A 23,894-nucleotide genomic window follows, 5' to 3' on the forward strand; every position below is an offset into this window, starting at 1 on the left:
CCGCGCAGCCGGGGCCCAATGTTGATTTATGCACTTCCTGACGCGTTGCATTGGCGGCGTGCAGCCGGGATGGTGTTTGGGGGGCTATAATGCCCTTGTTCCCCTGGTGGCAGCAGTAGGAGCAGCAGACAAAGGCACGGGTTCCTGCACAGCATGGTCCCAACGTTGATTTATGTGCCTCCTGGCTGTGTGCAGCCTCAATGGTGCTTGGGAGCTGTGGGGCTCCCCTTGTTCCCCCGGTGGCAGCAGTAGCATCGGCAGACAAAGACACAGGCTCCAATATTCTCACTCTCACCCTGCTTCATTCTCTCCCACTCACTCTCTCTAACTTGCTCACACTCACTCATTCTCACCGCCAATCACCGTCACTCACACAAAAACATACTCTTACATTCCCTTATTCTCACTAACACACTTGCAAATACTTTTACACACTGATTGAATTTCAGAACTGCTGGTGTAAGGGTTGGGGGTCTGCTTTGAACCACTGGTGTAAAGGTGCTTTGTTTTAATAATTGGAGTTTATGGGCACCTGCTGCACCACTGACTGTTACCCCTTCACATACTCTGCTCCCTGCCACTCTCCCTCATGAGCTCATTCTAACTCATTCTCTTTCACTGACACCCTTGCTCTTATTCTCACTTATTTTTACTCAACCAACTGTTTTTCACTCAAATCGGTCTCATTGACGCAGACTCACTGCAAGATGCACTCGGTCTCACCCTCACTCAATCCATTTCACTCTCAATCACTCACAACACACCCAATCACACACATCCACTGCCACATGCAGAGGGAAACAACACTGGATTGTGTTTGCTTACCTTTCTTCGTTGACTGGCAGCTCCTCCTTTCCAGGAGCTGGTCAGAAATCTGACACTGGGAATCGGGAGCGCCAAGGCATGATTCCATGTGAGGAGCCAAACAGAGCAGCACGGCCTGGATTAAAAAGGGAAAATCCCACTTCATCCCCTCTCCTGCTTCTTGATAGGTCTGTAAGCACAGTCTTGTGAGAAGCTGGGGCTGGGACCGTGCTTGAACCCCCCCCCCCCCCCCACCCTCCTCCCCAGCTGCTACGTTTCGATGGTTATTGGCCTTAGGGGGGATGCATCAAGTGGGCTCTGATAGCCTGATTTTATCAGATATATTTTGCTGTCTAAGCACCGGATACAGAGTCAAGAATGTTGAGATTTCCATTAGTTCCTGCATTCTCATCTTATGCAAAAGATTGTGCAACCTGCATGAGTTACTGGCCGAAAGAGAGCAGGAGTTCTGAACAGGGTGAAATGTCTCCAAATATTATCTTTTACTTCATTTTAGGACTTTTTGGAGGCAGCGGTTACACTATATGAATCTGATGCAGAAGATGGGAAGTTAATAGACATTCAGAATCAGGAAATTTCAGATCTGGAGCAAGTTGGGTTCTGCAGTGAAACAAGATCGATTCATGTGCAAAGAGGAGTGTAAGTTATTTTTTTGCCTTAACCAAATGTAATAACTTAGATTTGGAGGCAGTCTTTTTTCAATCTTTTCCTTTCTCCGTGTTCCTCACAATCAAACTGGCGAGCAGATACACTTTTATTGTAATTATAAATATTATGTTGTCGACTTTTGTGGTGCCTGCTAGAGTTGGGGAAAATAAATAAATCTATGGTACAATATCTGTAGTTTTCAGGCTTCCTGCACACGAGATATCTGCATACTGCAAACAACTGCAGACACAATTTGGACCGCCTGATTCATATTGCAGACAAACCGTTGATGTTGTTTCTCATACCTTTGAGAAACATTGTCCTGTATCAATTGGGTGGTTCTCCTGATGTTTCTACTATTTAAATGGGTCTAGCTGGAATACTTCAGTCCAATACTTCATATTGCTCTAATTCAATTCAAATCAACACTATTTTGGCCTTGTGTCTGCTCTGGTGAATACTCTGTCTACTGGATCTACAAACGCTCCTTAACTGGTTTGAATCTGTACTTTACCGTGACACTCTAGACTATTTTTGGTCATTGTCTGAGCCATTACAGCATACTCTGGAGCACTGGAAAAGTCTTTTTTTTTTAAGACGAATCGCATTTGAACTGTCTGGACAAATTTACAACTGTGAATTAGGGTTGATGATCGAGAAATCCATGTATTCATGAATGTTAAGAAAGAAATGTAGACTGAGTACAGCTTTACATTTGTGGAGAAATAAACAACAATTTTTTGCTGCTTTTTTTTTTACTTCGCTTCTTGGATATACAATGTATGCACTAACCAGGTAATTAATTTTAACAGCAATTGGGCTTACCATTTAGACCAATCTAGATTTAAATTAATCAGAACCCTAGAGGAGATTTTTAGGTTCTGTAATAAGATAAGTAGTAAACCTATCCGTGATATGCTAACAATGTATGGTAGTAAATGCCTATCTGTGGCAACCTACGGCTTTGTAGTGTGGGCCAATACAAATCTTATAGTTCTGCAATTGTGTGAAAACTATTTTCTTTGTCGTATGCTGGCGCACCGAGATGACCCCTAGATACTTGTTGTTTATTAAGGCGCACCAAGATCTACATCAACATTTCTCTTGCATAAAGAATTGGATGTATCATATTTCACCAACTTAATCCAAGTAAGAGCGTTGTGCTCATGGCACGACATTTGATGCAAGGAGGGCCTGAAGTTTACCACGGATATTATTAAGGACTGTTTAGTTCTGGAACACACTAATCCCTTGGCTAGCTTAAATTGACAACCTACTAAAGAATATCGATAAAGATCTATCGGCAAAAAATCCTACAATTTAGCAAAAATGATATTAAGAAATTGTATATGGAGAAACTAAGCCAAGAAAGAGCGAAGAGAGAGGAAGGAAAAACAAGTGTATTAAGATATTTGGCTAGTATTGAATCGACTGGTTCACCAAATTACCTGGTAAAAGTTACTAACACCCAAGACAGATTTTATCTGACAAGACTGCGTCTGGGTACAGTTCATGAACTGGTGGCTTTCCCAAAACTTGAAATCTGGCAAAAAATAGTACACAAATGTCCATGTGACGGGAAAGCTAACCAGACCACAATGCATTTTATGCTGTTTTGTAGGTTTTATCAAGATATCAGAAAAACTTTTTTACAGGGCACTTTTTATTGTACAGAAATAATTTAATATTAAAAAAAGCTATGAAATTCATCTGTGATAAAGAGTTAGCCTGTTATGCTGCTGTTGGTTTTTATAAGAGAGGTTATACAAAGAAGGAAATCCCTTATACTTTTAGATCAGTTAGTTTGTGAAACTGAATTAAGGATGACCCCTGGCCGAAAAGTAATAATATAAATTGGTACAACAAGGTGATGTGTACAGATGAATATCTAAAAGTAATATTATGAAGTTTTAAATGTAATATCATGTAATATATAATATTGAAAATAAGATCTTAATTGTTGTACTTTTATGAATCGAAAAAAGATTCGAATAAAGTTAAATGAAAGAAAGAATGAAATATGCTCACTGACTTCATCATGGTGAACCCATCCAGTTTCTCTGCCTGGGAGTCTGCTTTGAGCGTAGTAAAAGGGGAAACTCCTGTAATAGGGGGGCTGATTACGATGGCGGGTGGACTTCAGTCTGTCCGCCTTCTTATCAGGGAGTGGGACTGCCCACCTACAGGGCGGAGGTCCCACAGGGGAATTTACAATGCGACCACCACTGTGGTCACAATACCTATATTTTACATTGCAGCGGGTGCTGCTGGCTGCAGCACCTGCAGCAATGTAAAAACGGGACATGTGACATATCCCTGCACTCCATGGCAAGCACCACGCTGTGCCTGCCTCATGGTGCACGGGTATGTAGGGGGGCATCAGAGGTGACCCCGGTGCCCAAATCCGGGGTCCCGGGAGGAAGGGGGGCCCGCTACAGACCCCCAAAGTCCATTTCCGTCTGCCTCTTCATAGCAGGCGGAAAGGGACATCATAATCCCTACGGCAGTGCCTAGCAGGCACTGCCATTGTTGCGGGGATATGATTCCCCTTCAATGGTCTAACGGGCTCCTTGAGCCCGTCGGAACGTTGGTGGTCGGTCTTCTTGACCACCAAAGACGCGCACGCCATTGTAATATGGCCGGCGTAAAACCTGCTTACGGTGGTGGTGAAACCACCACCAACTGGCTGTCGGTGGCTGATTCACCACCAACATAATCATGCCCAGAGTTTGGAGCTGTATAATAAGAAAATAGTAATTTCTTCACGGCAATATCCACTGGCACACCAGAGATTTGTCCATACATAATACATTCCTTTAGCATGTGATAATATAACTATTATATATATATATATATATTTTTTTTTATATATATATATATAAAGATAAAGATAAAATAACTCTCTGCCAGTCCATTAGCCTTAGGACAATATAAGGCAGTTTTTAAATGTACAATGGATAAATCCTTTAAAAATCCTTCATCTTTTCTGAAGCGAACTGGACACCATTATCTGTTATGGGCTCGGTATCCCCTCTTTCATAAATGATTGGAAAGAAAATTGATCATGTCCTGGGCAGTAATATGATTGACCACTTTAACCACAATCCAATATGAAAAGTAGTCCACTAATACAACCATGAATTTACCAGACCAAAAGGAACAGTTGCGAGGGCCCATTATGTTTAGCCCGAGTTTGTCCCCTAGCTTAGATGGTAGAGTTACCAGAGACAGGGGTGCTTTTTTTACATGTATGTTTTTATCGATCAATGAGCATGTGACACACTCTTTGACTTTATTTTCCACCAGACTATCCATTCCAGGGAACCAATGCATTGCTCAAACTTTGAATTTAGTAATTTGCACCCCAAATTGCCTTATGGCTCTAAATCATCAATCTTCCTCACAAAATCTTTTGGAGCAACAATATTTTCCTCTCTCATAACCATATCTTCTTTTAAATTTAATTCATGTCTTATTTCCCAATAACCTTGTATGTCCTCTAGGAGACCATTGGATTTAGGAGGCGATCCCTGGATAATCTTATGACTTAATGTAGTAATGATCATCAAAGTAAATGGAGGTTCCCCAAGAAATATATTACAGGGAGGGGGAAATTCAGTCAGAAGAAGAGAGTCCCTGTTCGAGTGTGGCAGACAAGGATTGCTGGAGAAAAAACTAAGGGGAGGTTGGAAAGTGTAATTTCTATAAGATATATCACAAAACACCCATATCTGGCTCTATCAGGTATGCAGTACACTACAACTCAAACAATAACTAACAATGATACATGAAATTTATAAAAATACGAAAGTTTTAATATAGGCCTCCCAATTGGGTCACATTCTAAAACATAATTCAGACATTTATTAAAAATAACATTCAGGATAGCAACAAATGTAAAAAATACAGTCAAAAAACTTTGAAAAGGTCGACGCGGCGTTTCGGTGTCACTTTATCTTGGCACCTTCATCAGGACATTAAGTCATTTGACTTTGTATCTGTATTTTGGGTTGAGGAAGCTTTTCAATTGCTATCCACTTTGAAGCGAGATTAATCAAAGATTGTGCCCGGTTCTTTATTAGTCCGGTTTTCTGATGCGCACAGAGTAACTCTTAGTGATGGAGTTTGTTTTTTGTAAATATGCACGGAGAAACCACCGTTGGGGATCGATGTAGATTATTCAAAAGCTGTATTAATCAGCTCACTTGTGAATGTCCTTTGTATATTATTATTAAATGCAGATAGGACGGAATTCTCCCGCTGGTCAGGATTGGGATCAACCGTCAATTAATTGATGGCTTAGCTCCTCTGGTCGGCCTCCCTGTTTCTCCGTGCTGCCTCCTTCATTTCCTTTCGAAGACTTCGAAATGAAATGAAGGAGGCAGCACGGAGAAACAAGGAGGCCGACCAGAGGAGCTAAGCCATCAATTAATTGACGGTTGATCCCAATCCTGACCAGCGGGAGAATTCCGTCCTATCTGCATTTAATAATAATATACAAAGGACATTCACAAGTGAGCTGATTACTACAGCTTTTGAATAATCTACATCGATCCCCAACGGTGGTTTCTCCGTGCATATTTACAAAAAACAAACTCCATCACTAAGAGTTACTCTGTGCGCATCAGAAAACCGGACTAATAAAGAACCGGGCACAATCTTTGATTAATCTCGCTTCAAAGTGGATAGCAATTGAAAAGCTTCCTCAACCCAAAATACAGATACAAAGTCAAATGACTTAATGTCCTGATGAAGGTGCCAAGATAAAGTGACACCGAAACGCCGCGTCGACCTTTTCAAAGTTTTTTGACTGTATTTTTTCCATTTGTTGCTATCCTGAATGTTATTTTTAATAAATGTCTGAATTATGTTTTAGAATGTGACCCAATTGGGAGGCCTATATTAAAACTTTCGTATTTTTATAAATTTCATGCATCATTGTTAGTTATTGTTTGAGTTGTAGTGTACTGCATACCTGATAGAGCCAGATATGGGTGTTTTGTGATATATCTTATAGAAATTACACTTTCCAACCTCCCCTTAGTTTTTTCTCCAGCAATCCTTGTCTGCCACACTCGAACAGGGACTCTCTTCTTCTGACTTAATGTAGTAATGACAACCTCATTATGGAAACACTCAACTCAATCCTTCTTAGAAATACCTGACTGAGTTGGTAGTAACACCAGCTCCTCAACACTTACATCACTAGTCACCGTCTTCCCTTTCCATGGCAATCAAAAGAGGCAATCTGCTACAGAGTTCTTGTTCCCTTGAATAAAGTCAGTTTTGAGATTGTAACCCGTAAGACCTAAAATCCATTTGGCTCTCAGTGGAGTGTTCCCTTCCTTTGGTGGAGAAAATGTACGTTAGGGGTTTATGGTCTGTTTTTACCATAAAAGGAAAGCCCCACAGAAAACACTTAAAAAGGGTAATGGCCCAATAACAGCCAAGGGGTTCCCTTTCAAAGGTTGAATAGTTTGTCTCGGCACCCTTCAGCACTCTTTAAGCAAACGCCACAATTCTTTCATTGCCATCCAGCACTTGCATCATGGACGCCCCTAAGCTTTATTGCTAACGTCTATAAACAGTATTGTTTTTCATGAGGAGTCAAAATTTACCAATGAAGGAGCTTTGACAATGCCTTATTCATATATTCAAAGGCAACCTTGCAGGTGTTGCCCTAAACAAAATGGGCTCCTTTTTTAATAGATGCATTAAGGGAGTAGTAGTGTAATCTGTGAAAATCTTCACAAACTTGGTCATATATTCCATTAGACCCAAGAAAGACTTCAGCTCACCTTTGAAAATGGGTGAATGTGCTTCCTTGACCGCAACCTCCAGATCTAGTTTGGGTTTAATTCCTACCTCGGGTTTAATTCCTACTTTGGAAACATAATGTCCTAAATAAGCTACACAGAATCTACACTTATCCAGTTTGATTGTGTTGTGTGTTGTTTTTCTAACCAGAGATTTACCAGCGATGCTGTATACACTTTACGCCGTATTCTGAATTTGTGTTGTATTATCCTTTGATGAACTTCTTGATTAGTCTTCCTTCCTAGATGTTCATCAGGGTATTATACAACAAAACTTCAGAATATGGCGTAAAGTGTCTGCAGCACCATTAGTAAATAACTGCTTAGAAAAACAACACGCAGAAAATGATCTGCGTTGGACTGTACTTGGAGTAATTCTTCAAAACCATGATGAGGAGACATAGAGAGACAGTTGATGAAGTTGGATGCTCATTTAAGTTTATACTTCAACATGGTAAGTGACGGGTTGAATGAAATGACGCAGCGTAAAAAAAATGAATATCTACTTTTTATATGAATAAATGTAAACATCTTTCATTTTGGCTAAATACTGCTGTCTGAGACTACGTTCCCAGAATGCACTAAACTGAATTATTTTTACCCGATGCCGAGGTATGTCTTAAAAGGTAACGCCCCAAAGGGTGCGACCAACCAGGTTTGGTAAAGGACATATTCTCACCATTTTCAAAAATAGAACAGTGAGTTCCGGCGACTGGAATAGCTCAAGTCGTGGCCAGTCAGGAGCTGAAAGCTGGAGGAGAAGGTTAGTTTCACTTAACGATGTATGTGTTCGGACACAGGTTGTTTGGGTCTTGTTGAAGGCCTTGAACTAGGCAGGGAAGACAGTGATCTAATGTTGCATTGTTGCGTGCTCGTAAATGATACATCAATGACAATGGCTTGTGGCACCACTGATATGTCCTTTTTAAAGAGGCACAGTCATATTAATGATTACCATTGGTTTTAGATCAAAAATTAGAGGTCAGACCTGAGGAATTTCTCCACCATTTTATGGGGAGAGGAGTTGGCTTAATGACTAGGGCAGCCGACCTCGAATCTGGGGAACTGTGTTCGAGTCTCGGCAATGACGCTGAACATCCTATGATTCTGGGCAAATCACTTAATCTACCCATGCCTAACAAAAATTATACCTGATTCGGGTCAAATTCGCGCTTTATATAAATGTGCAAAAAAAAATACGAGCAGACACAGGGCCTATTTGAGTGAGTAGCGGTTTTGTATAAACAGAGTTGCAGAGCCTGTATTTTCAACAAGTGAAACAACCCTGTGCACGTTCTGTGTTCGTGCTATGGTGAATTCGTAAACGGCACATTAATGACATGGCCATGTGGCACCGCTGACATGGCCATGTGGCACCGCTGACATGTCCTGTTAAAAAAGTACAGTCACACTTATGTTCTTAGTTTGTTTTAGAGTGAAAGCGAGAGGTCAGCCTTGAAGAGTTTTACCACCATTTTATGTCTTTGAAGTATTACTAGCGGACTCCAGGCTTTGAGTGAGTAGTGCTTTTGTACCAACGAAATTGGATAACCGTTTTTTCTGTGGGAGGAAGACCTGTGCATGTGTTTATTGTGTTGGTCCGTTTGTTTTTAGAAACCAGAAATGGTTGTCTATGGAGTTGTGTTCTGGAAGTTCGAATGTGCAAGGAAAGAATTTGTGTGCGGTAACAGCTGCTTGGTGTAGTATGAGTGTGTGAATGAGTTCATTTGATGTTGGATGTACAGAATATTGAAGTTCTTCTATTTTGATTTTTTTGTTCTCAGTGCTCATTTGCTCTGAGTCCTGAGGAGAACCCCAAAATATCGAAGGGGTTTGAAACGCATTGACAGTATTTCAGCCAACTAGTGCATTTGAAACCAGAGGTATTGAGGCTCAGGGATGTAATTGATCAAAGAAGTGTATTATAACTATCCATCTGAATCTTTATTGTAGCACTGTTTAGGTCTATAACCCAAAGTGAGGAGGAGCATTAAATATATGATGCAATAGGTAAGCTCCTGTTAGGGTTGGTAAAATCAAAACATGGGTACATTTCATTTTTCATGATATCTCATGTGTAATGGTAGGATACATCTGTACATGTTGCTGTGAGAGGTTCATGTAAGTTGTCATGTTTGTGCTCTGTATGATTCTATGATCAAGAATTTGAGAATCTGTTGAAAAGAATGAAAAGTGTTGGATTTTTTTTGTATAAAGATTTTTTTAAAGTGTGGAAATAAATGGGATCACATCAGTTTGATTGTTTGGCCATGGACTAAAGTGTCATTGGTGAATATGAATCAGTATTGGCAATAGTGCTGTTGTGTAACTTTTAGAAAGTTGTCATTTTTCTGTCTAAACCAAATGAACCTTTCTGCCAGTGTTCAGGGTCTCTTCACTGCGAATGTCTCTTCTGTTGTCAATCAGTCAATCAATGAGGGAATTGTAAGCCTACTCACCCGTGAGGGACTCAAGGAGCTGGGGGGGGGGGGGGGGTCCGCAGATCTGTTTAGCCGAAGTAGCCAGGTCTTGAGGGTTTTCCTGAAGGTGTTCAGGGAGGGAGCGCGTCTGATGTCTGCCGGTAGCTTGTTCCAGTTCTTGGCTGCAGTGTGAGAGAAGGATCTTCTGTGTGCTCTGGCTCTGTGGATGTGAGGGGTTTCGGCCAGTGCGAGGTTAAAAGATCAGAGGTTTATTTTGGGTATGGGGAAGTTGATTCTGTTGTTGAGGTATTTGGGTCCATTGTTGTGTAGGCATTTGTAGGTGTGAGTTAGGATTTTGAAAGTGACTATTTTCCCCACTTGGAGCCAGTGGACACTTCGTAGGTGTTGACTGATGTGATCGTGTCGAGGGATGCAGAGGACGAGCCCGGCGGCGGAGTTCTGTGTTGTCTGTAGTTTGCGGAGTAGGGACTTGTTGATGCCGGCTAAGAGTGTGTTTCCATAGTCCAGTCTGCTGGTGATGAGTGCGTGGGTGACTGTCTTCCTTGACTCAGGGGGGATCCACATGAATGTCTTGCGGAGGGTGTTGAAGCAGCTGAAGGTGACGGTGTTTACCTGTCGGTTCATGGTGAGTGATGAGTCGAGTACGATGCCAAGGTTCTTGGCGTGGTCTGAGGGGGTAGGGGGGCTTCTGAGGACAGTCTGCCACCAGGTGCTGTCCCATGAAGAAGGAGTGGTACCGAGGACGAGGACTTCTGTCTTCTCAGCGATGAGCTTCAGGCAGCTGTTGGTCATCCAGACTGCAACATGTTGCATTCCTTTCTGGAAGTTGAGTTTGGCAGTGGTTGGGTCTTTGGTGAGGGAGAGGATGAGTTGGGTGTCGTCGGTGTAGGATACGATGTTGAGGCTGTGTTGTCGGACGATGGCTGTGAGGGGGCCATGTATATGTTGAAGAGGGTGGGGCTCAGGGATGAACCCTGTGGCATTCCGCAGGTGATTTTCGTGGGGCCAGAGAGGAAGGTTTGGAATCTGATCCTTTGGCTTCTTCTGGTGAGGAATGATCGGATCCAGTCCCGGGCTGTTCCTTGTATGCCTGCGTCGTGTAGTCTGGTGACTAGTGTGCCGTGGGAGACGGTGTCAAAGGCCGCTGATAGGTCAAGTAGGATGAGGGCTGCAGAGTGGCCTTGGTCCAGGAGGGGTGCAGATGTTGTCTGTGGCGGTGAGTACGGGCGGTCTCTGTGCTGTGGTTGCTTCGGAAACCATATTGGGCAAGTCGAGGATGGCGTTCTCTTTAATGAATTGTGTCAGTTTCCTGTTGACTGTTTTCTTTGCAACTTTGGCTGCTGAGGGGAGGAGTGAGATGGGCTGATAGTTCTTGAGGTCGGTGGGGTCAGCTGTCGGCTTCTTGAGCAGAGGTCTGACTTCTGCGCGCTTCCAGTCATCTGGGAATGTGCCTATTTTGAAGGTGGTGTTGATGGTGCATTGTAGTTCGGGTGCGATGACGGCCGTGGCTCTGTAGTAGATGTGAGGTGGCAGAGGTCGGTGGGGGCCCCCCGAGTGGTCGTCGGCTGTGATCAGTGCCCTTTGGAGATGGTGGGCTGGCTGGTTTTTCTGGGGGGCCGTCTGTGGTGCCTGGTGGGTGGTCAATGAAATTGTCAGAGGTTTTTGATCTTGAGGTGGAAATAGGTTCCAAGCTTCTTGCAGAGATCTTGGGATGGGGTGATGTCTGTGGCTTTGCTGTGTGGGTTGGTGAATTCTTGAATGACACTGAAAAGTTCCTTGGAGTTGCCAGGATTTTGTTGTGGATGAAGTTCCTCTTGGTGGCTCTGATCTGGTTGTGGTAGTCCGTCATGGTGTCCTTGTAGGTGGTGTGGTTTTTGGTTATCTTGGTGTTTCTCCAGGCGTCTGCAGGTTCGTCTGGCTTCTTTGAGAGTGGTGGCTTTCCGGTGCATTGTCTGTCGGGGTTGCGTAGCGTGGCAAGCTCGTCTGCGCAGTCAGAGATTCAGGTGTGGATTTCTAGGACTGTGTCGTTTGCCCAGGTGTGGTTCTCTCGGGTGAGGGTGGAGTTAAGTTGCTTGTTGCTAACCTTGCTCCAGTTCCTTCATGGTGGGCGTGGGGCTGGTATGAGTACCTTGGGTTTGTTGATGGCAAAGTGTACGCAGTGGTGGTTGGTCCATGGCGGCTGCGTTGTGTGGCTGAATTGGACGCTGTTTCCTGCCGAGAAGATGGGGTCGAGGGTGTTTCCTGCTCTGTGGGTCGGTGTGTTGACGAGTTGTTTAAGTCCGATGCTGGCAAAGTTGTCATGAAGGATAGTGGAGTTGGGGTCGCTGGGGATGTTGAGGTGGAAGTTCAGGTCTCCAATGAGTATGTAGTTTGTTGAGGTGATGGCATGGGGTGCGATGAAGTCAGTGATGGTGGTGGCGAAGGGTGTTCGGGGGCCGGGGGGTCTGTAGACGAGGGTTCATCGGAGTGTGGCTTTGGGGGTGGTCTGGATCTGGAAGTGCAGGTGTTTGGCAGAGAGGAAGCTTTCGCTGGAGGTGGTGAGGCGGAGGATGCTCTTGTGGGTGATATTGAGGCCCCCTCCTGGGTGGTTGGGGGATGGTCTTTCCTCTGGATCTTCTATCCATCTGAGATGGTGGTGCTGATGTCTGTGTAGGAGGATGCGTTGGTCCAGGTCTCTGTGAAGAAGGCGATGTCGGGCGAGAGAGAGTAGATTCCAGATTTCCATGTTGTGTTTGTGTACGGAGCGTACATTGAGGAGAATGCATTTTAGGGTGTCGTTGATGCTGGGGTCGGCGGTGTTGGAGGCCGGGGTGGCGGTGAGGGTTTGGCAGCAGTGGAGTCAGGAGAACTGGCCGTAAGTCCTGTTCGGCGAGGCCTGTTGGCAATCTCCAAGTCTTCCAGGGTTTAGTGTGAGGAGGGTGGTGGTGTTGTTGCAATGGGTAGTGGGAGGTCCATGGTTCCCGGCTGCGGTTGGGTCATGGACGGACACAGACAGGCTTGCCTTGGGTGTGCCTTTCGCTCACCGGTGGTAAGCCCGCAGCGCGTCAGGATTAAGACAAGTTTATTTAGTGACTTCTGTGGTTTATCCTGACAAGGATTGTGTTTATTTGAGTGGGGTGCTCAACCCCCTCAACTAATCACCATATTTCTTACAGTAATGTTATTGGCTTTTGTAGATTGGTGTGTTTTAATAACAGTTGTACACATACAGTTGCACTCAGCAAGCCTGATAAATTGCACTACACAGAACAAACCCCCATGATGGGAACCCACAATACCTTTAGCCTCCTCTCCTGGAATGTTAATGGCCTTAATAATAAAGTCAGAAGTGGGTCATCTTTCAAAACGCTACACACCTCAAGTGATTTTCTTACAGAAACCCACCTACTTGGTACACAATGCCCCTTCCTGGCCCGCAATGACTACACCTGGATTTATCACTTGGGCTACACAAGCCATTTCCGAGGTGCAGCACACTTTATACAGTCATTTCCCTTTCCAGTCCATGAAAGTTCACAACAACAACTTTGGCAGATATGTAGCTGTGGAATATATGGTGGTAGAGGTACCTTGTGTGTTTGCTAGTGTTTATGCACCACCCGTGTTAGTGGACCGCACAATGAAGGGACTCTTTGACCTGCTGGTCCACTCAGACAGACCATTGTGGGGGGTGACTTCAATGCAGTCGTGGATCCCATTATAGATTCAAGGGGTTGCCCAATGCATCACACATCATACCCTCTTCATGACTGGTTCCGATCGCTGGGCCTTTGCTACACCTAGAGTGTTAGACACCTGGACATTACTGAGTTCACTTTTCACTCGCTCCAACACAAATACTCTTCAGAATAGTTTTCTTCCAGCAGTGAACATAGGCGCTTTAGTAAATGGATGCGTGGTGGAAGCAGGACAGAGGTTTCTCTGAGCACCTACATCAATACATAGGTAACTAGTTTGAATTAAATATGGGATCAGTCGAATAGGAGGTAACACACTGAAATGTTTTAAAACATTTATATTCAGGCAGGATATGTCCTAAAAACTGATCTGAAATAAGAGTAGAATGGTAATATTATTGAACTGGAAAATACCCAAACACAAAATGGAAGCAAATTATTACGATGGCAACTTGATTTCTTACAACTAACACTCTAACATAAATTAGGGGCTGATAAGGATGACTGGGAGACCGCCTCTGACAGGCTGTCGGTGGCGGTCTCCCCGCTATCCTAAGCAGCTTTTCCGCCCGCCAGATGTGGCGGGCGGTGTGCAGCCAGGCAGAAAACCAGACAGCCACGCATCCGTAAGACTCCTTGAGCCAGCCAGTGCTGCTGATGGCCCCCCAATCCCAACATTGGTGGCGGTGCATACGCACCGCCGTAGGAATTAGGATGGTCCCTCCCTGCCAGCCTTTCCATGGCTGTTTACCGGCCATGGAAAGGCTGGCGGGAATGGACATTGGGGTCCATAGCGGGCCCCACTTCACTCAAAACCTTTTCTTTGGGTGTGGGGGCACCCAATGGTGCCCCCCAACAGATCCCTTTCACAAGTGACAGGCACCGCATAATGCCACGTAGAACAGGGATGTGTTACACATCCCTTTTTTCCACTGCCTCCAGCAGCACCCGCCGTAATGGAAAACCTGTACAATGCGACCGCCACCGTCACATTGTAATTTGGCCTGTGGGATCCCGACACTGTCGGGCGGTCCCCATCTCCTTTAAGGTGGCAGGTGGACGCGAGTCTGTCCACCATCGTAATCAGCACCTTAGTTAGCTCTGCTGTGCAGGCCTGCAACGTGGTAAAAGATATATGTTCTATAATACAAAGCCAGGAAGGTACTATACTAGTTGGAGTTGATAAAAAATGTGACAAAACAGTGGTCAAGAACATAAAGGAGAGGAGGAGGGGAATCGCTCCTCTGGGAACTAGGGCTCTCACACACCCAGCAAGCTAGGTGTCCTGCTTCATCATTTGAGCCTGCTCCTCGTTGGGCCGGCGCTGCAATGCCCAATGGGCACCCTTGAAGGGGCTCTTTGCCGGAGATCTTCTGTTCCTTGCCATAAGGGTGCAATGCGGGTGAGGGGCCTAGTCAGATGTAGATGAGTGTAGTGTAATGTAAAATAGGTTAAGGATTCCTCTGGAAGACTTTATTCTGTTAGGTACCTTACCTAAATAAAATACAATGGGAAGGGTAGTTAGTTCTATGAGCTATGTGGTAGAACTAACATTCTACTCCCAGAGGTAGACATGTTTCTCGCCTCATAATTGTCCGAATTGTAACGGTGGCGATTCTTCAGGACCATGGAAAAAACAATGAGAACAAGAGTTCTATCTACATAAAAGGGTGGTAGGTGTGCTAAGCTACCTGCCACTTGTCATTCACCTGGAGGGAATCTTCCCAGGGAAGGGAGACCACCTAAAACAGTGTTGAGTCTGGCCTCATCCCGTGCAGTGGTAGTGAGAACACCCAAGCAGTGGTGTTGCTGTTTCAATTTGTGAACCAGCCTCTCGACCTACCCCTGCCGCTGCTCCACGGGAAGGTCCGGAATCCTCCACCGCAAGGGTTTAAGACAACGAGACGCAACTCTGGCCAGACATTCCTGTCTTAGCCTCAGTGGGTGAATAATTGATCACTCAGGAACTGCGTACCTTTTTGGTTAACTGTTTCTAGGGCAAGTACGCTGGACATATCATAAGCCCATCTAGTAGTCCCTCCTTTTTGATACCAACTATACTAGTTGGCCAATACAGTTCTAGAATTAACAAGCATTGGAAATGCAATAGGTCTCGGATTTATTTGAGGTTGAGCTAATGGCATTGTAAATGGCAATGTCTTTTCTCCATGTGTTATGGAGTGTACGCATATGGTGTGTAGTGGAATTATGTGGGTTGGATTTGAATTGTAGCAATGGTGGCATGCTACGCTTTAGATGAATATGTTTAAAAGTAAAGTGTGCCTTACTGTGATTGCTACAATAGTTAATTGTGGATGCGTTAACAATTGATGTGCGTACTGATGGCTGGTGGTGTATGGGCCTGTAGAATTTGTGCACTGATGGCTGGTGCTGTGTGTGCCTGGTGAAAGAATGCACTGCCGGCTGGAGGTGTGTGTGCCTGGTGGAAGTGTGCACTGACAACTGGTGGTGTGTGTGCCTGGTGAAAGCGTGCACAGCTGGCTGGTGGTGTGTGTGCCTGGTGAAAGCGTTCAATGACGGCTGGTGTTGTATGTGCCTGGTGAAAGTGTGCACTGACGGCTGGTGGTGTGTGTGTGTTCCTGGTGAAAGCGTGCAGTGACAGCTGGTGTTGTGTGTGCCTGTTGAAAGTGTGCACCGACGACTGGTGGTGTGTGTGTGCCTGGTGAAAGTGTGGTGGTGAGTGTGAGTGTGTGTGTGTGTGCTGTGTGTGGTGTGTGTGTGTGGTGTGTGTCTGTGTGGTGTTGTGTGATCCTCTGTGAGACACCGGGGTCTGTCGTCTGGAATGGAAGCTGTGGTCAGATGAAGGAGCATGGAAATGCTGCGCTCCTGTGAAAGAACTGGCAGGTGATTGAGGTCCCCCTTAGGAGTCAAAGACTCTGAAAGCAGTGCCCCTGTCTTTAACACCACCACACCAGTGTGCCTCAAGTAACATGTGCCAGGTCTTCTAGGTGCATAGAACAACGTCCCAGTGAAAGCACTGGACTTCACTGGCACCAAAGCACGTCATTTGTGCTCACCCTGCACACTCACACACTGCTCACCCTGCACACTCACACACTGCTCACCCTGCACACTCACACACTGCTTACCCTGCACACTCACACAACGTTCACCCTGCACACTCACACAACGTTCACCCTGCACACTCACACACTGCTCACCCTGCACACTCACACACTGCTCACCCTGCACATTCACACACTGCTCACCCTACACACTCACACACCTGTTGTTCATGACTGGCTTTCTCTCTGCCTTCCTCCCCTAGACTGTCCAAAATGTCCCCCAAGGAACTTGTCCAGCTACCCCAAGAGAAAGCAGTGAGCTTTGAGGTGCAACCTTGTGCATCATTTAGATGCTGCAGTACCATGATAACTATTTGGGGTGCACATGCTACCAGATCACAACTCTCCAGGGAGAGGCAACAATGTAGGATCAGGATCGCTGGGTCTGCTTCTACTGCGGCAGAAGTGACATTCTTTCTCCAGGAAGCCCCATGGGAATTGTTGCGAATACTTGCTGTCTCAACTCCCATGCTCCCGAGTCATCTATTGGGAAACCTCTCAAGCAAGGAAAATGAGCGGTTGGGGGAAGCTAGTAACCCAGAGGCCCCCTTTTAATTTGAAAGGGTATCAGGTGTCCACAAACAGAGCCCAGCCTTGAGAGCTGCTCTTGGAGACCGGGAGCAGCTTTTTAGAGCATTATCACTCGCGTCAACCGACAGGCAGAATTGGCACGTAGAGGGGCGAGCGAGTACTCATCAGACGCCACACTGCTGCAGCTTATGTTGCTCTAAACAGCCCTGAAAAACGGGTTAAAACTCACTTTTGTTTGGACTTCAGTTAAAGGGAGGCTGCGGCAGGGAGCGCCAGCGGCCCTTCAAGGTCGGCGCCCTGGGCGTGGACCCAGCTGGCACATGCTAAAAAGTTAGCGGTGCAAGCAGGGGGGCATGTTGTCCAAGGGCACAGAAGAAGGATGTACTGTCCGAATGCAGAGGATACTATTGTGCGAGGGCAATAAAGGGGGACCATTGTTGTACCCAAGAAGGGACCTGTACTGTCCCAGAGCACAGCAGAAGGATGTACTGTGCCAATGCAGGAGATTCACAGTGCGAGGGCAGGGGCAGCACTATGTTCAAGCAGCAGAGACCCGAACTGTCTCAGGGCACAACAGAAGGATAGCCAGCACTGTACAAGGGCAGGACAGGGGCATCACTGAACCCAAGCAGGGGCCTGCCCTGTGATGGGACAGTGGGCTGCAGTGTGCCGGGGCCGAGCAGTGCTCAGCAGCGTGCCATGGCAAAGCGTTAAAACACGCCGAGGGGTCTGCGGGGTGGGCCTTTGTTCGAAGATTACTGCGCAGGGTGAGATAAGGACAGGGGAGGGGGCTGGAGTCAGGGACACTGGCCCGTCCCTCCCCTCCATCAGGCCACCCTGCAGAGCTCTTTATAAAGGGGGTCCTGCCGGCCGGCGTTGTCTGCTGAGCTGTTGCTGAACGGCGGGGGCGGCATGCAGCGCCTGGTGCTCCTCTGGGTATTGTCGACCGGGGCACTGCTAGTGACGGGCGACGCTCAGGAGCGCGGGGGCTCGGTGTGCGTACAGACCACCCTGCTGCCTCCCCTCGATTACACCCTGCAGCAGGTGTCAGACGAGCTGCAGCTGGTCTCGTCCACCCTCGATGCCAAGGGGCAGCTGGTGTCTTGCGAACTGAAGGGGGCGCCAGAGACCGTTCGGGCCTTCATGCTCCCGTGCAGAGCTGGCAGTCGGGTGAAGGCGGCAGCGGTCACCCAGTACCCAGGGTCGGTGGGTGCAGGAGTCACCAAGGACCACGGGTTGCAGGGTGCAGCGGGCACTCAGGATCCAGGCTTTGAGGGGTTTGCCGGAGCCAGGCTGGCATGCCAGATCTTCCTCAAGGACAGGGGTGTGGGCACCCCCAGAGACCAGCCTCACGACGAGGGAGGGGTGCAGCAGTCCAGGAGGGGCTTCACCTACCCCGGGACCCTCTGGTGCGGGGCTGGGAACAGCGCCGAGAACGACAAGCAACTCGGTAAGAATCGGTATCTGACTGCTTTACAGTGCCTAGAAGTAGGGTAAAGCACCCACTGTACAGGATGCCAAACTTTTCACCCCAAACCTCTCCAGTCACTCTCTCTTTCTGGCAGAAACAGTCTGTTCTGCTTGTACTTTACAGCTGTTTCGTGAGAACGAAACTTGTGTTGCTCACAACTGACAGGAATATGAATGACTGACGGGGTTTCTTAAAATGCTGTCTCTCTCGCTCTCAATCTCGCGGTCTCTCGGCACTGTTGTGTTCTTAAACTCCTTATCTCTCTTTCCCGCCCCTACGCTCTCTCAGAATCGAGTGCCCCCCCTCTTCGCCAGACGCCAGAGACTGCACTTCTCTCAGAACCCAATGTTCCCACTCCCTCCTTCCAAAACACAGCCCGCCGTGAAATGGATCCAAAAAGCCCGCGAGTGGTGTGCGCGCGCGCACCACTGCAAGCATATGTTTCGAATTATCGCGGCTGTCAAGCCACGATAATTCAAAACATATGGCCTCTGGTGCGCGTAACAGACACCAATAGGCCATAGGCGGAGCAACGCGACCGCCTATGGCCTATTGCGTGTTCTGTTAAAAAACAGCACGCACGCGAAGGCCAATGAAAATGGACCTTGGAAATAACACGCACGAACTGCGTGGAATTTCCAGGTCCATTTTCAATTCCGTGGGAAAAGGACTCTCGCTGCGTGACACTGCATGCACAGTGTACGGCAGGCCCGAGCCCTAAAAATAGTGCCCAGTATCAATACATCAGCGGGACATATGCCTACAGACCCTGGCCAAATAGCACAGTAATTTAACAATTATTATCATTCAGAATATGTGGTTTGGACTCTCCTAAGGATGAAGACCCAAAACCCTATTATAAACAACTGAATACTCCTACTGCTCCCCAAAATAGACAGAAAGATCCTAGATGAATCTATACAAGTAGCAGAGATACTGGAAGCTATTAATACTCTACGCCCAGGAAAATCCTAGGTCTGACAAGCTTTCCCCTCAAATTTCTCAAGAAATAATCATTACACTTGAGACCAATCTCTCCATAAACTCTACAAGTAGACTTGCAAGACAATAGGGCTCTTTCCTCCCCCTTTGCTTACAGAGGGGAGCATAACACTGGTGTCTCCTCTCCCTCTCTTATTTGCACTGGCATTGAGCCATTAGTGAAATGGATCTGGCATGACACACGGATCAGATGATTCCGTTGAGGAGCATCTTGGGAGGACAGAATATCACTGTACGCACATGTTCTCTTAATATATAAACAAGACCACATATTCTCCCTGGAATCCTCAATGTGGAACATTTGCTGTCCCTTATTAAACAAAACATGGAAGCATGGACCTTCTTACCCCTCAGCATTGCTGGCAGAGGAGCATTATTCAAGATGACATTGCCCCTTTGTATGCTCTGCGTATTGCAGAGCTACCCAAACGAAATCCCGCCCGCTATATTTCCATCACTACAGACCACTATTAGGTAATTCTTATGAGTTGGCGGGCGGACAGGTCGGTTTTACATTCCGGAAATATGTTCTATCATTAAATGAGGGAAGGTTGAGATTGGCAGGCATCAGACGATACTATTTGGCCAGCGAACCTATAACCGTGAACGACTAGCTCTTCACAGACCACAAGGACCCATGTGTAGGTTCTGAGCTGGAATGTTTAAAAGAACATGGCATACTTATCCAGCTGTATAGTCCATATAAGTGACAGAGACTTCCATAGGCCTCAAACATGACTTTAGCATTCTGGCATCAGGTGCTCCGGTGGGATTAGGTGGGACAAGATCCTACTGTTGAAACTCCATTATGGCAAGTGACATGGCTCCGAAACGCATCGGATCTTCACTGCTTCCTTACTTGGAACATTGTTGGTATCCCTAAATTGGGCGATATATGGTAGGGCAATCACATTTGGTTATTTACACACTTAGTGGAATCTTATGACATACATAAAACCCAGTTTTACCAATACCTTCAACTGCGTCATTCTTTAAACGCTCATGCTGGGTAATTCTATAATCCCACAGAATGCAGTCTTTTGAAAGCCCACTTAACAATGGCAGTGTTTGGGAGGAAGGGAAAATCCAGAATACATCAAACACTTGTTGCTAATACCCATGACCTACTAGAGCAAAGGCCCTTTGTCAGCAAAACGCAGGCCCTTTAGATGGTGCTGTTTGGATGAAGGTGAGGATGACCCTTCACGTCCATGTGACTAATTAAAATGACCTGGTCTATTATGGCCCCACTAGACTGAGTAGGATGAGCGAGGGGATGATCCACATTGTTTAAGATGCAAAGATGAACTGGGAGCCTTATACCACATGATGTGGAGTTTCTTTGTTAAAAAAATAAATACTGGTTCCAAATAATTAATATATTGCCAAGAGCTATAGGCAGGATGATCAAACCCGACCACAAATGGTATTTTGGGGCTTTATGGACAAGTGGGGAGATACCAAATGCACAAGACTCTTTGTAGCTGTAGGGCTACAGATTGCGAAGAGACATTCCTCTCCATTGGCGATTAGCGATAGACCCTTCTATAGGGGAGTGGACAAAAGGCATGGACTACTGTACAAAAGCTGAAGAACATGTACACATTTAGGGGTTGCCCTCAGAAGTAACGCAAGGTATGGGACACATGGTGGGAATATTACTAGCAATTGGACCATAGGTAAGTAACCAAATATGATTGAGGAAGTGTCTAAATGGTAATGTGTTTCCTGATCGTGACTGAGTCTGTAATGCTGTACGCTGTTGATTACCGAAATTACTCAGTTATTTTTAAAAAGCGTTTTTTTCTGACTTAAAAATCCATAAAGCAATAGGATATTGTCTTATTTCCAGATTCTGGCCTATAGGTCGAATCCATTTTTTTCCCTTGCGTAGTAGTATGCAGTACAACAGAATAAAAATGTTCCTCCGTTTCTTTTGCCACCTTACATGTTTGGCATATATCAGGGTTTGAGTTTTTCTAATGGCCAATTAGAGCTAAAACTATTAATGATTGAAATCCCTTATCTAACTTTCATATATACAAGTTTTTTTGCAAAGTCTGTTGTTATCTCATCTAGGAGCAGCTCATATTTAGGGAAGAACTTGAAATCAAAGGATTTATCAACCAGGCCTCCACGCCTAGTATTCAGGTAGCATCTTTCGATTACAAAAGGGCAATATTTTGATTTTTACAAAATCACAGAGCTTCTGGAAATACATTTAGGATCGTCCTACATCTCTTTAAGGCCCAAGGAACACATCCAGGTTTTCATATTTTTTCATTCACGATAAAGTGAAGGCTGTATCCAAGGTCATGAGTAAGGTGTGTTTTTATTGAGTGTAGAGCTGAGCAGGAATAGACCAATGCATAGCACCAGATTTGAGGGATAGGTCATGTTAGGGGTGTGAAAGGGTGGATTAAGATGCAGCGGTGGAACACAAGACTAGCTGAATGTCTAGTGATTAGAAAAATCAGACTGTAAAATGGTAATAATTGAATAAATAGTATGTGGCCAAAAGCATACAACGGTCATGCTGTAAGTAGAATTCGGACAAACAATGGTCAAGACCTGCCACACATGGGAAGAAGGGTGGATTGAGTATAATGAATGAAATTGGTTTTGAAAGCACGCCAGCTGCTCCGATTGGAGGGTCCCAGTGCTAGGTTGAGTAGGGGAAAACAAGAGACCGAAACCCTTCCATGACCATTGGGCCTCAGGGGAAAATGACGAGCCAGGGTTATGTATCTGTGAAAAGATGTGTCTTTAACAGAGCCTTAAAGGTAGACTCTGAGGGGACAATTCTCATGTGTTCAGGAATAGAGTTCCACAGCTTGTGGGCTAGGAAAGTAAAGGCTCCAGCTTTTGATTTATGAACCCAAATGTGCACATCAGATTTTGGTTAGTCAATCGTGGGGTTCTAAGGAGTCGGTACATTCCTGAAAGAACCAAACTGGTTTGAGGGGAATAACTAAGAAAATCACTTAAAAAGTGTGAACAAATGAGTTTTAGGATGCTTGTTGGATGCGTTAAAGGGAGAGCGTGATTTTAGTGAAGACGGCAGGACTTTCAACGCCTCTAGCACCGTGCATTCTGTTGCCAGTTTAGTTCTGATGTTGATTTACTCACAAGTGTCACATTTCACGCCTAAGACATTTGTACTATCAAGGAAAGAACATATTACAATCATTTTGCAATTCGGAAAAATTTGAATATTTGCATGTTTTTTTCACTTCAGGACAATGTAATGCATCATTTTATGAACATAACAATAATGCAGTTTAACAATTGCACACCACATGGCTCCGAAGACCCTGACATGCTCTTCAAAACTACACCTTATCCAGTTGTATTATCTCCACACGGCATATCTCACACCTGCACGTCTACACAGGGCAGGTCTGCGCCCCTCACCGGATTGCACGCGTTGTGGCCAGGCCCCAGCTGATTTTTTCCATATGGTCTGGCTGTGCCCTAAACTCACCCCCTTCTGGGCGGGCATAGAAACTGAACTCACAAACACTTTGGGATGGCAGGTCCCACATGATCCCATCCATCTTCTTTTGGGGGTGTTTGACGGCTTAGATGGCCTCGAGCAGACAAGTGTTTCCTGGGTACGGCATTTGCAGTGGCCAAAAGAGACATTGCGGCGGCCTGGTCACCAGCAAAGTCTCCCACTATACGAAAGTGGCGCAGAAGGGTGGACTGGTGCGCGGCCCAGGAAGAACCTCTGTTTGAGGCCCGAGGCTACCCTGAGAAGTTTGGTAGGGTATGGGGCAAATGGTTGAACAGGATGGGCTGAAATTTACGCGGACCTCCCTTTTGCTCTGTGGTTTTATTCTAGGTCTGAGTGAGATGATACAGGGGCCTTGTATTGTGATTGGTCTTCCTTATTATTTGTTGCTGATTGACACTGACACTAGTGTGAAGTAGTGTGGCTCACTGGTTAGAGGCGGCAGACCCGAGAGCAGAGGACGGCCCGGGACCAGGGTTCGATTCCCGGCGCGGCAGGTTTCTGGACCAGGGTCAGCGGACTCGATAATTCTCTCCCTCGGTGCCCACTCTGATCAGCGTTCACACTTGGCAACTCTGGGCATTAGCTTGCCTCATCTTCACTAACGGCCCCACCAGACCGCCGGGGATGCCTGGTCTCACCCTGGAGATACCCATTAAGGGACCATCTCTCAGGGAAGCCAGGAAGGGTTTCGCAGCGGTCGAAGCGCCTTGGGACCCTACGGGTAAGTAGTGCGCTATATAAATGCCTATACATTTACATTTTACTGATGCATCATGCTTTTCATTGCTGTCTTTTTATGTTTTTGTTCTTATAAATGCTAATAAAATTGATTATAAAAAGAAAATTGCACATCACATCAGAACTTCAAAAGCTTCACCAT

The 23,894-nt window shown here is 45.9% G+C and overlaps 1 protein-coding gene across 1 annotated transcript in view; it reads left to right on the forward strand.

The window, feature by feature from the left end:
* Nucleotides 1-23,894, forward strand: part of CRYBG3 (crystallin beta-gamma domain containing 3) — a 1,541,789-nt gene that overhangs the window by 939,389 nt on the left and 578,506 nt on the right. The window contains exon 13 of the mRNA XM_078657810.1: nt 1,322-1,464. Coding sequence (XP_078513936.1) covers nt 1,322-1,464 — 143 coding nt within the window. The remainder of the gene's footprint in view (nt 1-1,321; nt 1,465-23,894) is intronic.

Source organism: Lissotriton helveticus, chromosome 8, assembly GCF_964261635.1.
Source record: "Lissotriton helveticus chromosome 8, aLisHel1.1, whole genome shotgun sequence".
NCBI lineage: Eukaryota > Metazoa > Chordata > Amphibia > Caudata > Salamandridae > Lissotriton > Lissotriton helveticus.